The sequence below is a fragment of the Thermobia domestica genome, unplaced genomic scaffold (genome assembly GCF_964235325.1).
Source record: "Thermobia domestica unplaced genomic scaffold, izTheDome1.hap1.1 HAP1_SCAFFOLD_232, whole genome shotgun sequence".
In the NCBI taxonomy this organism is placed as follows: Eukaryota; Metazoa; Arthropoda; class Insecta; order Zygentoma; family Lepismatidae; genus Thermobia; species Thermobia domestica.
In genome coordinates, this window is record NW_027655951.1 from 79,946 (window position 1) to 97,089 (window position 17,144).

General features: G+C 37.5%; 1 protein-coding gene across 1 annotated transcript; it reads left to right on the forward strand.

Annotated features, from left to right (window-relative positions):
- The first annotated feature begins 13,825 nt into the window (after nt 1-13,825).
- Nucleotides 13,826-16,024, forward strand: LOC145676586 (uncharacterized). The gene is made up of 2 exons (XM_081747420.1): nt 13,826-15,815; nt 15,917-16,024. Exon 1 carries the CDS (start codon nt 13,904-13,906, stop codon nt 15,527-15,529), a length of 1,626 nt encoding a protein of 541 aa, XP_081603546.1. The 5' UTR covers nt 13,826-13,903; the 3' UTR covers nt 15,530-15,815; nt 15,917-16,024.
- The last annotated feature ends 1,120 nt before the right edge of the window (nt 16,025-17,144 follow it).

The window sequence follows — 17,144 nt, forward strand, 5'->3', positions numbered from 1 at the left end:
ATTAAGACACTGTCTACACTTTCAAATTAAAAAAAAAACAGCTTTAGAATATCCTTATTAATAAGATTAATATACATTTCATGTTGTAGAAAAATATAGAAATCATAGGGTCAGCGACAGCATGGTTAATAATAATGGTAGAGTCAAATTTCTAATTAATTTTATTTTTCAAAACGGGAAGAAAAGTTCTGTCTCCGTCAAACAGGCTACACAGAGACAAGAAATACTGTATGTCTCAACGCGTCTGAAACAAATCCACTTGAAAGCGATGCGCGCATGTGGCTGTGGGCTTCTCACTCAGCAGCAGTGATACTATACTTAGCGCTATTATACCAATTTAAATCCAGTACACTTTCCATTCTTCCTTTTAGATATTCAATCATATTTCAAGAAAAAATATTAAGAAATAGAAGGAAACAATAACCTAAATTAATAACGACCTTAAGAAAGTTTTATGGATACAGTAATTCATGTAAATCTTTCACGATCTAGGTCCAGCTTCTGTTAAATCGCAATACCAGTGTATCAACACTGGGAAAGGCAAAAGCGAAGGTGAGAGGTTTTGTAGTTCGCCATTTTGTTGTTGCTTAGGTAAATTAGTATTTTGATGTGACTGAGTTATCTATTATGTGCAAATCAAATGATTGGAAATAGATTTACTGCCTAAGTTGTAATGTGAAAGCTCTCATATAAAAATTAGTATTAACTTTAAAAATAGATAATTTATGAATCTACTTTTTGAATCGGCAATCATGCAAAGCTAATAGGAAAATTATACACAAAAATAAATTAATAATTCAATCTAATGTATTTAGTGTATATAGCGAGATTTGTCAGAATAAATTTATAGTAATAACCTGGTTTAATTTAATCGTTAAGAAATGTGTTTATCGAAATAAGTTTTCCGTATACTATATATATATATAAAGATGTAAAAAATATTACACTGAAAATCTTCCTTTCGGAAATGATTATTAATACAGAGCTACTATAATTTTATTCACTCAAAGTTTTTCTTAAGAAAGTAAAAACCTCAAGCTCAGAATTTTATTAAGTTCTGTATATCGAAGCGATATTTTGCACCATGTGTCAGCTCTTTCTAATAATATATTAAAAATAAAATAAAATTTTTGAGTTATGTCGGCTAGGCTAAAGAAGACGGTGGTAATGAGAAATGAATGAAATGGTGGAATGAAGAAAGTAGGAGGAAATAGCAGAACCACAAGAAAACTCCTACACACGGTGTTTGTCCACCACAAAGTTCACTTGGCGCGAACTGGGATCGAAACTCCATGCAGCAGAGGTGAGACTAACACTGAGCCACCCATTGCGAAACTTAACGCACCTGCTTCCTCCTTAAATTTTTTCACTTCTCTAATAAATTTCACTAGAATTTTAAACTCGTTTTCACTTAACATATTAAACGGGTAATACACTCTCTTTTACCACCTCTTGTGTGTTCTATGCATTATTAATATATATATATATATATAATCGTTGGAGTAGATTCGAACTGACGCCCTTTGGATTTGTAACCTAGCGCCTTAACCACTACACCAAGATCGCTGCTTGGTAAGCGATTAGTTGTAGACATATTTGTTCGCATTTGTATTTTATGTTTCCACCTAGACAATTTCTACTCTTTTCTTCTTCGTTTACTATCTGAAACTGGCTTTCTCTTTCGGTGTCGTCCTTTATTTACACCATGGTCTATTCGTATTCACAGCTTGTGCCCCTCTTCATCGTCTTATTCAGATTTTGCTTTCCTCCTTTCCCTTCGCTACACTTTTGATTGATTAAATCTCATATTTCCCACGATTAGAGCGCAGGAATGCCAGACTAAAAAAAAACAGGTGTACATTTACTTTTCTGACCAGAGTACCAATGTGCTCATGTCTTATAATAGGGTATAGACCAATGTATTCATTCATATAATCGTTAAATGTTATAAAGCCTCATCAAAGGAGATAAATTTGATCAATAACCGATCTCGTGACGAACACGTAGCAGTACTTATATTTGGCATTTTTTACTCATGAAAGGGGCCTCTCCAAGTTATAATCATATATAAGGCGCATTCGAAAATGATACGACCAGTGCATTAAGTTACGAAAATTATATGTAAATTGATAGATTGGATAATTAGTGTAACACAGACAATAAATCACAGGAAATAAAGCAAGTAGTACATATATTGTATTGCACAGTGTGTAAAGGAACAATGGGTATACACAGAAATGCACTGTTGCAAAACGATACAATCACTGTACTTAATACGCTGTGTATGAACCATTGTTCACGGCTAGTTGAAACACGCGGTCAAAACTGGCATTCACTAGGTTCTATAATGTGGAAACGTCGAGTGTATCCCATGCAGCAATAATAGCATCTTTCAAAGACTCAATACTATCACATTGTTGACCTCCTACACTTGCCGACACAACACATCCCAAGCATTTATCATTGGATTCAGGTCCGGGAATATTGCAGGCCAATCCACTACGCGCACGATTTTGTAGTCAAACCATTCTTTGGTGGAATTGGCCATATATATAGGAACATAATCTTGCTGAAACACCTACGAAGATCCACTAATCACACTTGCAAAGGGAAGCAGATTATCTTCGAGTACAGTTTGATAAGTAGTAGCTTTCATACAGCAAGGAAGGAAAGCGAGATTTGTTTTACCATAAGCACCAAACCCACCCCAGACTATTATAGACTTGCCACGTTACTGGCATTTGGAAAAGACCTGTTCTTCTTTCCTCAAATCATGCCAACAATATGGCCATCCATCTGGTTCGTCTGAATTAAATTTCTTTTCATTACTGAAGATTATCCGCTTCCATTCTTCTTTCCTATTCACATCCTCTTTCACCCATCGTAGTCTCTTGCCTTGTGGTCGGCGGTGAGTCGAGATTGAACTTTCTTTTTCTTGTATTGCAACACATTGCACTGCTGTGCAGCGCGGCACAAGGTTGATTTGTGGATGTTTACGAGAGAATCACTGGACAGGTTGGCTAGACTTGTATTGCCACCACTAAACCAGCAATACATTTCTTACTTGTCTCGATGTTAGTTTTCGTGGTCTTCCGGCCAACTTCTTTACACCATACTTTGCTCCGAGTTTCAAATAATTATTACCCACACATGCGGTCCGCCCAATTTTCCTATCTATAGCTCTAGAAGACATTCCTTCAGCTTTATAAGCGTAATTTGGCCCATTTCATAATCAGGGAGAGCGCTCCTTCGACTAATTTTCCTATTCCTCCATCATACACATACGAGCGCGTTCCAAACACGGTACTGTCTTCTACAACCATATGAAATCTAGTTTTCTGCTTGCAAACGCTTCGAGCGCCAACAACCTTCACCAATCTACAGTAACGCCCTCTATCACATAGTGACCGTATCATTTTGCAACAGTTAATATCCACCTTTTGATTTGTTTCTTTTCTGGCTGCTCGTTATTAGAAGAAACACCTGAGTTCTCCATTCCTTTTTCCAGTGCATATTAATAGTTATTACTCTATATCGTGTTTCATTGTTATTTTCTCTTGGGTCTTGAGTTGTGTTTAATAACTCTGGTGGTCGTATCATTTTCCAACGCACCGTATTATGGTCCTGGATATCAATTTTGAAGTATGTTTTTCTGAAGATTCCCAAACTTAAGGAATGGTCCTAGGTACCCCTCCCAAAATTTGAGAAGAAAGGCCCCCTCAGTAACAAGAAATAAAAAAAAATTAAGGAAGTTTGAAACAAAAAGAAACGGGAAAAAGAAGAATTAGCGTTAAAAATAAAAGCTACCCGAATTACTTGCAACACATGGTGGCAAATGAGCGGGATATCCTGGAAAAGTAAGGAAATTTAAATTTCTAGAAAAGTTAAGGAATTCTTAGAATTTAAGAGAGAAATACCAGATTGAAGTTTCGAATAGATTCTCGGCTTTAGAAGATTCGGAGTGCACTAGCGTTGAGGATAATTGGTTTGAAATTAGAGATAGCATTAAAATTTCAGCAAAAGAAAAATTGGGACACGGGGAAATACGTAGGAACAAACCATGGTTCCACCAGGAATGCATAAAACTAGCGGAGGAGGGAAAAATGGAAAATTATGCTGGCTACAAAATGCGAATAAAATGAGTACACAAAATTTCGCAGATATCAGGCGGGAAACTTCCAAAACTTGTAGAACAAAGAAACGCAATTTTCTGAAAGCTAAAATTAAGGAACTTGAAGATAGTAGTAAAAATAAAAACATACGGGACATGTATAAGGGAATCAACGAATTTAAGAAAAGCGATCAACCTCGTGCTTATATGTTAAAGAAATCTGACGGTACATTTCTCACTGATACGGATAGCATCTTAAATAGATGGAAAGATTTCTTTGACGATTTGCTTAACACGCAACCAAAAACTAGTGTGCGTGGAGAAAAGGAGATACACACCGCAGAACCGTATATTCCAGAACCCAACCGAATAGAAGTAGAAACCATTGTAAGAAACACAAATCTCCGGGTGTAGATGAAATTCCGGCTGAGTTAATTTTAGCTGGAGGTGAAAAATTGTGGAACAAGATACACAAACTCATTCTCCTTATCTGGAACAAGGAAGAATTGCCACAAGAGTGGAAAGAATCAATCATTGTTCCAATTCACAAGAAAGGCGATGGGAGGACTGTAATAATAATCGAGGCATTTCTCTTTTGTCAACATCCTATAAAATCCTTTCAAATATTCTATTAGCAAGATTGACCCCATACGCAGATGAGATTATTGGAGATTTTCAGTGCGGATTTAGACGAAATCGATCAACTATCGACCAAATATTTACCATTCGCCAAATACTCGAAAAAAAGTGGGAATACAATACCCCGGTACATCAACAATTTATTGATTTTAGAAAGGCTTACGACTCGGTTAGGAGAGAAACATTATACAACGTTCTTACAGAACTTGGAATACAAAGAAAGCTAATTGGATTAATTAAGATATGTTTAAATGAATCCCAAAGTAAAGCCCGGGCAGGAAAATCTTTGTCCACGAGCTTTCACGTCGAAAATGGCCTGAAACAAGGAGATGCGTTGTTGACATTATTATTTAACTTCGTTCTGGAATACGCTATAAGGAAAATCAAAGATAGCAACCAGGGCTTACAGTTGAACGGTATTCACCAGGTTATGGCATATGCTGATGATGTAAATTTAATAGGGGATGATAGGAGAGCAATAGAAAGAAATGCAGAGATCTTATTAAACGCTTGCAGGGACATGGGTTTAGAAGTAAATACAGAGAAAATTAAATACATGGAAGTGCGCCAGGACCGGAATACTGCAAATTATGGATGCGTTAAAATATTAAATAATACTTTTGATAAAATGGATAGTTTCAAATACCTACGATCAATATTAACAGAGGAAAATCATATTCACGGAGACATTAAATGTCGATAAAAGCAGTGAATTCGTCTTACTATTCGGTTCAAAATCTCTTGTCGTCGCGAATTCTGTCGAGGAATTTGAAGCTTAAAATATACAAAACGATAAACATGCCTGTTCTGTATGGCTGCGAAACATGCTCACTTACTCTGAGGGAAGAACATAGACTGAAAGTATTTGAGAACAAGATCCTGAGACGAATATTCGGACCTAAGAGGAACGGGAATGGGGAATGGCGGAAACTTCATAACGAGGAACTACATAATTTATACGGTTTACACAACACTTTTAGGGTCGTCAAGTTTAGGAGGCTTAGGTGGGCAGGTCATGTAGCTAGAATAGAAGAAAGTAGAAACGCTTTCTAAGTCTTGAATGGAAAACCAATCGAAAATGAACATTAGGAGGACCTAGATGAAGTTGGGAAGACAATATGAAGATGGATCTCGCAGAGATTGGAATACAAAGTAGGAACTGGATGCAGTTAGCTAAGGATAGAAGTCAGTGGAGAGCTTTTGTGAACGCGGCATTGAACCTCCGGGTTCAATAGGCCATAGAGTTAGGAAGTTTTTTATCAGGGAAATTTCAAGCTTTCGAAAACGTAGTATCGTTCTGTAATAATCTGGACATTTTTGATCACAATTTGTCGTCAATCAAATAGTTTAGATTGATCGAGGAAACGAGATGGACCATTAAAACTTACAGAAGCATAGATCCCGGTTCTATACCACCATACGAATTTCAAAACTTGGCAATTTCCATAATTTTAAGGGTGGTCCTAGGTACCGCTACACAAATTTAGTGGCTAAGGGTATGTGCCCCTGCCAAAATATAGATGGGTGGTTTTAGGTGCCTTTAGGCTGTTGACCCGGAGCCACATCTCTAGGTCATTGACACCGGGACACTTGGGAAACAGGAATTGTTTTATTTTACATATTCAATATCTACACACTAGTTACGAAGAAGAGGCCTTATCAAAGTATAAAACAGCTCTCCCAAGCGAGAGAAAAGTTTTAAAATTTCCATGTTGCCCACCAACCTATGATTGAGGTGAACAAGAAGATATCTACACTAGTGCTCTCAAACGGGTCGGGTTACGGGTCGGGTCGGGTCAGGTCAACTCGGGTCGGGTTGTCGGGTCGGGTCAGCTCGGGTCGGGTTGTCGGGTCAGGCTACTCGGGTCGGGTTATCGGGTCGGGTTATTCGGGTCGGGTTGTCGGGTCGGGTCAATCGGGTCAGATCAGGTCGGGTTGTCGGGTCGGGTTAGATCGGGTCGGGTTATCGGGTCGGGTCAGTCGGGTCAGCTCGGTCGGGTTGTCGGGTCGGGTCAGTCGGGTCAGTTCACTTTGTTCAACTGAGTTTAGGTTGAGTTTAAACTCGGCTGGAGTCGAAAGCTGCTGTTTTTCACTAGCTGCCTAATTAAAAATAGTAATTTTCAATTGATTTTATAGAAACCATAAATCTATTTTGAACACTTGCAGCTAGTGTTTTATGGTAAATGCTTATTTTTGTACTTGTGTGTACTTTAATTTTTAAATGTGAAAGATTGATTTTACCAATCGACTGTAATATTAATATCTACGCCAATATGGAGTCTGAATCTACAACAAAACTAGAAGTTGTTTAAGCAACACCAAAAGAGATATTGGATATGGACGACCAAGCCCAAGCAGGGCCGAGGTGGCTCAGTGGTAGAGAATTCATCTCTGGTGCATGGTGTCCAGTAGCGTAGCAAGAGTTTTTTCAGGGGGGGGGCAATGAAGGACCCAAGAGGATTTGGAGGGGACCATAGTAGTAGTGGTCCCGTTATGCCCGAATGACTCATCCTCATTCTCTTTTATGACCAGGATATTTGAACTTCGTTCCCTTTTACGGCTAAGATGAGTGCTTTGGTACCTCGATTCTGATTGGCTGAGAGAAGTCACGTGACGTTAGGCCCCGCCCACGCGGGAAATTCAAATTTTCCAGGTCACGTGGTATGACGTCATGAGTCACCCCGACCTCACCCTGGATTTTTGAAATTTGTTCCCTTTTACGGGTAAGATGTGTGATTCTGATTGGTTGATAGCTGTCACGTGATTTTAGACCCTGCGATATTTGAAATTCGTTCCCTTTTACGGGTAAGATGAATTCTTTGGTACCACGATGCTAGAGGTCACGTGATCTTAAGCCCTGTGACTTTTGAAATTCGTTTCCTTTTTTTACGAGTAAGATGAGTGTTTTGGTACCTCGATTCTGATTGGCCGACAGAGGTCACATGATCTTAGACCCGCCACACGGTGAACAGAATACGTGGGAAAACCCCTCACTCATTTGTTTCCTTTTATGGGTAAGATCAATGTTTTGGTACATCAATTTTGATTGGTTGATAGAAGTCACATGATCTTAGCACCCCCACAGCCCATGAGTGAAATATAGAGCGATATGTCGGTGATCCTGGATTTTAGAATTTAGTTCCCCTTTTTGGTACCTTAAAGTTCCCATGGAGGGTTCAACCGCATCCTTAAATAATCCTTTTTTGGTATCATGATATTGTACTGAAGTTTACCTTAAATATTATCGTTCTCTGTGACAGATAAGATGATTACCAGCTTTCTTACCTTGATGGAGATCCTGTCCTTGAATTAGTAGCCTATGTCTCTGGAAGTAACAATGGTGAAAGAGAGGTGTCGCTTGTAGATTTCTTATAACACATTGTTGTGAGTTTAAGCGATTTATTGCTCAGTAAGCGCTTCATTAATGGAAACAGCGTTGCCAGATTTTTTTCTACCTAAACTGCTCCGATTCTTTTCGAAACGGTTCCGCAGAGTACAAGAAATTTTAAACTAAAAAATTTTTCGAACTAAAAAATTTTGTAACTAAAAAAATTTTAAACAAAAATTTTCAAACAAAAAATTTTGAAACAAAAAAGTTTCAAACAAAAAATTTTCGAACCCAAAAAAAAATTTCGAACTAAAAAATTTTGAAACAAAAAAGTTTCAAACAAAAAATTTTTGAACCCAAAAAAATTTCGAACTAAAAATTGAAACAAAATTTTGTCGAACTAAAACATTTTTAAAAACAAAAGTTTCGAACTAAAGATGTAAATCACATCTAAAAATTTTCAAATCAAACTTTTTATCGAACTAAACTTTTAAAATTTTCGAACTAGAAATTGAAACCAAGTTTAAGAAAAAATCCTAAGAAATGTTTTTTTCAGGAATCGAACTCAGGTCTTTCAAACCAAAGATGTGTATGCTAACCGCTTAAATGAATTCGGTTTTAATCGATCTTGCTGGGTTTCGAACCATGGTCCTTGAAAAGGATACACATATACTTTAAGAAAATAAATCTGACAGTGTAACGCTTCTCAAATCAAACTTTTTATCGAACTAAACTTTTAAAATTTTCGAACTAGAAATTGAAACCAAGTTTTAGAAAAATCCTAAGAAATGTTTCTCCAGGAATCGAACTCAGGTCTTTCAAACCAAAGATGTGTATCCTAACCGCTTAGCTATGAATGAATTCGGATTTAATCATGCTTGGTGGGTTTCGAACCATGGTTCTTGAAAAGGATACACTTATACTTTAAGAAAATAAATCTGACAGTGTAACGTGGATTAAAATAAAATGCTGATAGACTTCTTTGTGTGACGACATAGAAGTACATATGATTGAAAAAATGCAAACGTTAGCGGATCGCATTACTTTAGTTTTACTACGAACGTGTCAGCATGATTCATGGAAAAAAAAGCAAACATTGACATTCTCGTATGGAATATGAGGAAAATGAAATGTCGTCACAGTTACGACAAGTAGTGACATAATCCTGACAGAAAGCATTTGGGATCAGAACTGTGATACTAGATGTTGTAACTATTGAGAAACGTGAATGACGTCACGATCGATTGTTACACATCGTTTTGGTTCGTGATTCATGACGAAAAGCAGCGAGCGTTTTGATTGGTTCGTTGTGATGTCATTTTATAAATTTCCTCGTTTCTGATTGGCTGACGGTGACATCGTTTTCACAACGACCTAAATAAAAATCTAAATTTCATTTTTCAAATCCTACATCGCTCTCAACTATCGTGTGAAGAAGATCTGTTCTTGAAAAGTGTCTTCATTTAAGAAGCTTTACTACACCGACTTTGTGTTCATTGAATTTGAGGTAAGTTCAGTGAGATTTTATTTTTCACACAAGATTCGAAAATCATTTTATTTCATATTTGTGGGGGTGGATCACTCATACACTGTTTTACTTTTAGTACGAAATATTTAGACTATGAAGAAATTAGTGGAATGGGAAAGTGGGAGTACGAATCAGGAACCTCCACACATTAGAAGTAAGCACGATAAACGATATGGTTTAGCGTCCCTTCAGCGAGCACCCGTCGGGAATTGAACCATGGCCAGAAAAATGTGTGCGCTTAGTTTTGAAAAGAATACATTACAAAATTTCAGAAACTATGCCTGAGAATAATATGGTTCGATTCCCTTTGAAAGCATTAGCGGCCCCTTCAGCTTAACGTGATATTCGAGCAATCACCTGGGATTGAACATGGGCCAGAGGCGTGTACGTCAACCATTTAGCTTAGTTTTGAAAAGAATGTATGATAACGCATGAGAATATTAAATTTCAGAAAAGGTTTGACAGCGATCCGATGTGGAAAGCAAACCCACCGAGGATTGAACCAGGACCTTCCATATCCGAAGCATGTACGCTAACCGCTTAGCCACGAGTGTATGAATATGTGGTTAAAAGTTTTTACGCTATACAGATTTTGTTTTGACAATTACGTATGTGTAACGTTAATGGTTGATGAATCTCTTCAACTTGCAAACGCATCATTTAAAGGTCGTTGTGAGTAGAAAAAATGCTTACGCGTGCTTTATCACATCTCAGTACTGTTGAAACATTCATTCATTCATACATTCTTTTTATCACTATAGAATGGTAGGTCAGTTACATGTTGATGTAATGGTTTCGAGTTTGACAACAATAAAACACACATTTCAGTAACATAATTATTTAAAAAAATCTTTGATTTCTAGTACACGTGCTTTCATAATGAGATTCTGAACGTCACCGCCAGGGGAATCAAACTCAGGACCTTTACATGAATTGCTTAGTTAAGAATTTATCATGAATGTTATGATTTCCTGGGCTAAGCGGTTAGCATACGCGCCTTTGGCGTGGGAGACCAGGGTTCGATTCCCGGCGGGGAGCTCATGTGGTTCGGATTCCACGTTAATCAGTAGGTCCACGTCTCATATAGCCTCGCTGCTGAAAGGGACGCTAAACTAAAAAATCAAAAATCAACTCAAATTCACGCTGCTCAATTCCTTTTTTCCCATTACATATTTGTTTTACCGTACCTGTTTGTTGTTTTCATTTTTTAATCATGGTCCAATCGGTTTTACTGTTCGCAATGAAATCACTCGTCATTATAGACGATTTATGTACGTTTATGTATTATGAGGTGTGCACGTCAACCATTTAGCTTAGTTTTGAAAAGAATGTATGATAACGCGTGAGAATATTAAATTACAGAAAAGGCTTGACATCGACCCCGACGTGGAAAGCAAACCCACCGAGGCTTGAACCAGGGCCTTCCACGTCCGAACCATGTACGCTAACCGCTTAGTCACAATAATAAAAAAAAAAAATACGCTATACAGATTTTGTTTCGACAATTACGTATGTGTATCGTTAATGCTTGATGAATCTCTTCAACTTGCAAACGCATCATTTAAAGGTCGTTGTGAGTGGGAAAAAAATGCTTACGCGTGCTTTATCACATCTCAGCACTGATGAAACATTCATTCATTTCATGCATTCTTTTTATCACTATAGAATGGTAGGTCAGTTATATGCTGATGTAGTGCTCTCGAGTTTGACAGCAATAAAACACTCATTTCAGTAACATAATTATTTAAAAAAAAAAAACTTTGATTTCTAGTACACGTGCTTTCATAATGAGATTCTGAACGGCACCGCCAGGGAATCAAACTCAGGACCTTTACATGAATTGCTTAGTTAAGAATTTATCATGAATGTTATGATTTCCTGTTTATCAGGTGATTAAGATTTTTCTTTCTTCTTTTCTTTTGTAGTAAATTCACGCTGCATAATTCCTTTTTTCCCCACATTACATATTTGTTTTACCGTACCTGTTTGTTTGTTTTCTCCTTTTATTAATATGGCCGAATCGGGTTTTATTGTTCGCAATGAACTCACTCGCCATTATAGACGATTTAACATTGAAGGTAGAATGCTCGAAGTTCAATTCAACGCACCACCCGTAGGAACCGATATCATACAGTATGTACACAACAGTTTCCAAGCAATGCTAGACCATTTGTTAGCCAATGTCGACGATGAGGCGATGGTTGGTTTATCAGTAATATCGCCACGCAACACGAATAAACCGTTTTGGGTGAGTTTTCGCCAAGCACGAAACTTGACACTGGAAACGATGTGGGCCTCATTCGAAAGAGTGTTACAAAGTAACAATGCATTTCTCCTGCACGAACCATTCACCGTTCATTTCCATCGTGTGGATATTCCAAGAGGATACGGATATGGAGATCGTTTAGCACAAGGAATACTACAAAACGAAGAATTGTTACGAAGCAAGCGAGGGATTGTACGTGTACAAAATCAAGACTCAAGGTGCCTGGCGTACGCCATTGTTATTGCTATTGGCCTGAAGGCATACAAGAATGTAGATGTGCAACGTTATAAGCAGTATCAACGCCAATCGAAATATGTTGTGGACCAAGAAGTCGATGCGCTATGTGCAAATGCAGGAGTCAATTTGGATCATGGTGCCAGTGTAAATGAAATACGACAATTTCAGGCATACCTTAAAGAATATAAAATTACAGTGTATACTAGTTTCACAGGCCATGACATCATGTACGAGGGACCGAACGATGAAAATCGCACTCCCATAAATTTGATTTGTTTGGCTGGCCATTTTGACATCATCCAATCTTTAACTGCTTGTTTTGCAACCAAGTTCTACTGTGAGGCGTGCCATAAAAAATACAGTGAACGTAACAGACATGTGAAAAATTGTCCTGTAACATGCTCCAAATGTTTACAGAGACCTCTATGCGACACGAATCAAACGCTAGTGCTGTGTAACGACTGCAATCGTCAATTTTACGGCGAACAATGTTTTAACAATCATCGTAATATTGTATATCATCAAGGGGAACCTGTATGCGAAATGGTGAAGCAATGTACTAGATGTTACAGAGTATATTCTTTTGTGCATACCGGACAACGACATCATGATTGCAATGAGATCTTTTGCAATGTTTGTAAGAAGATTGTTAAAGGATCGCATCAATGTTTTATGCTTCCTGATCGCCAATGCTTGAAACCTGATGTTCCTTCACTCATGCACGCAAAGAAAGCCTTGTTGATATTCTATGATATAGAATCTATGCAGGACACGAATATTGGCGATAATACGTATGTACACATTCCAAATTTATTGGTTGCAGAACAAGTATGTTACGCATGTGTTGAAAACAATAATATCCAGCAGTCTTGCAGTACGTGTGGTCAGCGCCAGCATATTTTCCAAGGAGAGGATCCAGTTTATAATTTTCTCCAGTACTTGCGGGAACGTCGTCCCAATATAAATAGGATTTTCTGCGTCGCGCACAACGCTAAGGGATACGATGGACATTTTATTTTAAAGGCTATGGTCGAACAATGCCAATGGAGACCTGACGTCATATTAAATGGGACCAAGATACTGAGTTTAACGTTGAATAATCTGACGTTCATTGACTCGTTGAACTTCCTACCTATGGCATTAAGTAAATTGTCAAAAGCGTTCAATTTACCCGCAACCAAAGGCTACTTCCCGCATTTCTTCAACACCAAGGAGAATCAATCGTATATTGGACCACTTCCAGAAACGAAGTATTATGGTGCAGATGAAATGGCCGTCGAAGACAGAAACAAGTTCATGCAGTGGTACAACGATCATCGTAATGACACGTTTGATTTTCAGAAAGAAATTCTCAAGTATTGTATTCAAGATGTCAATGTACTGCGACAAGCATGCGTTTCGTTTATGACGTCATTTGAAACAGAAACCAAAGTGAATCCCTTCTTGGAGACGATCACGATTGCCAGTGCTTCCAATTTAGTATTCCGCCGGAATTTCCTTAAACCCAACACCATTGGAATTCTACCGGCACATGGCTATCGATGGAGAAGTACCCAATCGATCGCTGCAATGCAATGGCTGGCCTACATTGAAAAAACCGAAGAAAAACAAATCTTACATGCGGCCCGACAAAAAGAAGTGTTTATTGCGGGATTCCATGTTGATGGTTACTACCAAGATCCTGAGACGTTAGAGGAGCACGTCTACGAGCATGCCGGCTGTTTTTACCACGGGTGTAAAGTATGTTTTACTACAGGCCGTAATCAGCCCATCTACAGCAATCCAGAAGACACCATGGAATTCCGTTATGAACGAACGCAACGCAAAAATGCAAGACTGCGTGAATTGGGGTACATTGTACATGAAATGTGGGAGTGCGAATTTAATCAGTTCTTAAAACAAAATCCTGCAATGGCGACGTATCTGAAGAATCACCCGTACATGAACCGCAGACCATTAAATCCAAGAGATAGCTTTTTTGGAGGAAGGACCAATTGCGTAAAATTGTACCACCAAGTCGACGAAAAAGCGGGGGAAGTAATAAAATATTACGATATTGTCTCACTTTATCCTTATGTAAATAAGTGTGCTAAATACCCTGTAGGCCATCCACGAATTTATCTACAGGGTGATGAAAACATACCACCAATAAATAAAGTCAATGGTCTAATCAAAATGTCGATATTACCAAGTCGCCATCTTTATCATGGTCTCCTGCCTTACCGATGTAACAAGAAACTACTCTTTCCACTGTGTGCTGCGTGTGCGGAAGAAATGAACCCAGACCCTACAGCAACGTGTACGCACAACGACCAGGAGCGGTGCCTCACTGGAACTTGGGTATCATATGAAATCCAGAAAGCAATAGAATTAGGATATCAACCAGTGGAAATTTTTGAAATTTGGGATTATGACATTGAACAATATGATCCCATCACGAAAACAGGTGGCTTGTTCACGGAATATATCAATACATTTTTAAAATCAAAAATGGAAGCGTCTGGCTGGCCTAGTTCCTGTGTGACCGAAGAAGACAAATCAAAATTCATACAAACCGTCCTGGAGCGTGAAGGTATTGCATTGGATCGGTCCAAAATTGAAAATAATCCTACACGAAGAAGTTTATCTAAGCTTTGTCTTAATGCTCTTTGGGGAAAACTTTCGCAAAGATCAAACTTTAGCCAGACCACAATTATTGATCGACCGGAAGAATTTTATGAAAAACTCACTTCCCCCGACATTAAACTCCATCAAATTGTACCCATCAATGATACGATGTTGTATGCGTTCTGGGAGTACAATGAACATGTGCCTGTTCAAAACCGAAACACCAATGTCGTGTTAGGTGCATTTACAACATGTCAGGCACGTCTGGAACTGTACAAGTACCTGGAAATGTTGCAGGAACGTGTTTTATATTTCGACACGGATTCTGTAATATTTACGGAGAAGCCCGGGGAGCCAACCATTGAACCTTCAACGTACTTGGGATGCTTATCGGACGAGATGGAGTCTTATGGACCACGAGCATACATCAAGACATTTGTCAGTGGAGGACCAAAAAATTACAGCCTAGAAATATACAATCCGGATACCAACGTCACCAGTTACATATGCAAAATTAGAGGATTTACATTAAATTACAATGCAGGACAACAATTAAATTTCAACACGCTAAAAGAAATGATTACAAATCAATGCCGTGGACAAGTCACCATCACTATCCCCCATAAGATATGCAGGACCAAAGACCATACCATCGTCACACGCAAAGAAGAAAAAATGTACAGTATCCAGTACACAAAACGTCGATTTAAAGAATTCAATTCCTATGATACGGTTCCGTACGGGTACGTTAAAAAACAGAAGATGGAACTGGAAAAAGAAGATGAAGAAGAAAAAACTGTAAATACCCAATAAGGCCGGCATTTCTTTTTTTTCCTTTTCCTTTTTCCACTCCTTAACCACAAAGCAGCAACACCAAGAAGAAAATGAAGTACCCACAAGAGTTCATAAACCATCAACACAACCATCAGTGGAAGAAAATGCAGTTATCTCGTATCCAAGGAGGAACCTTGACCATAAAGGAGCAACACCTAGAAAAATGCAGTACCCAGAAGAGTTCATAAACATCCATCGGTGAAAAAAATGCAGTGATCCTGTACCCGAGGAGGAAGATGAACCTAAACAGATCCATCATTTACGAGTAAGTTTTATTTCTCTCTTATCAATATTGACTCATTTTTATTGTTTCAGAAAAAAAGAGAATTCATAAAGTAATCCGTCGTTTCTTCTTTTTCTTTACAGGATACGTCTACAAGATTCGAAGATGATGACGCGTCCAACATATTCATTAATTAGATCCTGTATTTATTATGTTAATAAACATGTATAGGAAGACCACATACCTTTCGTTAAAATACAACAAGTTGAAAAAAAATATGTTTTATTATTTCTTGAAACCCTGAACACTTGTTTTCAAATAAATGGTAATCTTGAAAATTTAAGGTGGAAAATATATTCAAGATTTGGTTTACATGATTTTGTTCGAAAAAATAATTAAAGAATTTTTTAGTGTCCAAAATTTGATTTTTAATTTAGTTCGAAAAAAAATTTAATTTGAAAATTTTCAAATGTGGTTTACATCTTTAGTTCGAAACTTGTTTTTAAAATTGGTTCGAAATTTTTTTAAAATTTTTAGTTCGAAAAATTTTGATTTGAAAATTTAGTTCGAAAGTTTTTAGTTTAAAATATTTTTCGAAAAATTTTTAATTTTTTAGTTCGAATTTTTTTTGGGGTTCGAAAATTTTTTGTTCGAAAATTTTTTGATTTGAAAATTTAGTTCGAAAGTTTTTAGTTTAATTTTTTTAGTTCGAATTTTTTTGAAATTTTTGTTTCAAAATTTTTAGTTCGAAAATTTTTTGTTTTAAAATTTTTTAGTTACAAATTTTTTTTAGTTCGAAAAATTTTTAGTTTAAAATTTCTTGTACTCTGCGGAACCGTTTCGAAAAGAATCGGAGCAGTTTAGGTAGAAAAAAATCTGGCAACGCTGTTTCCATTAATGAAGCGCTTACTGAGCAATAAATCGCTTAAACTCACAACAATGTGTTATAAGAAATCTACAAGCGACACCTCTCTTTCACCATTGTTACTTCCAGAGACATAGGCTACTAATTCAAGGACAGGATCTCCATCAAGGTAAGAAAGCTGGTAATCATCTTATCTGTCACAGAGAACGATAATATTTAAGGTAAACTTCAGTACAATATCATGATACCAAAAAAGGATTATTTAAGGATGCGGTTGAACCCTCCATGGGAACTTTAAGGTACCAAAAAGGGGAACTAAATTCTAAAATCCAGGATCACCGACATATCGCTCTATATTTCACTCATGGGCTGTGGGGGTGCTAAGATCATGTGACTTCTATCAACCAATCAAAATTGATGTACCAAAACATTGATCTTACCCATAAAAGGAAACAAATGAGTGAGGGGTTTTCCCACGTATTCTGTTCACCGTGTGGCGGGTCTAA

Coding starts and splice junctions, on each gene's coding strand:
- LOC145676586 (XM_081747420.1), top strand. CDS start 13,904: ATGGAATTCCGTTATGAACGAACGCAACGCAAAAATGCAAGACTGCGT.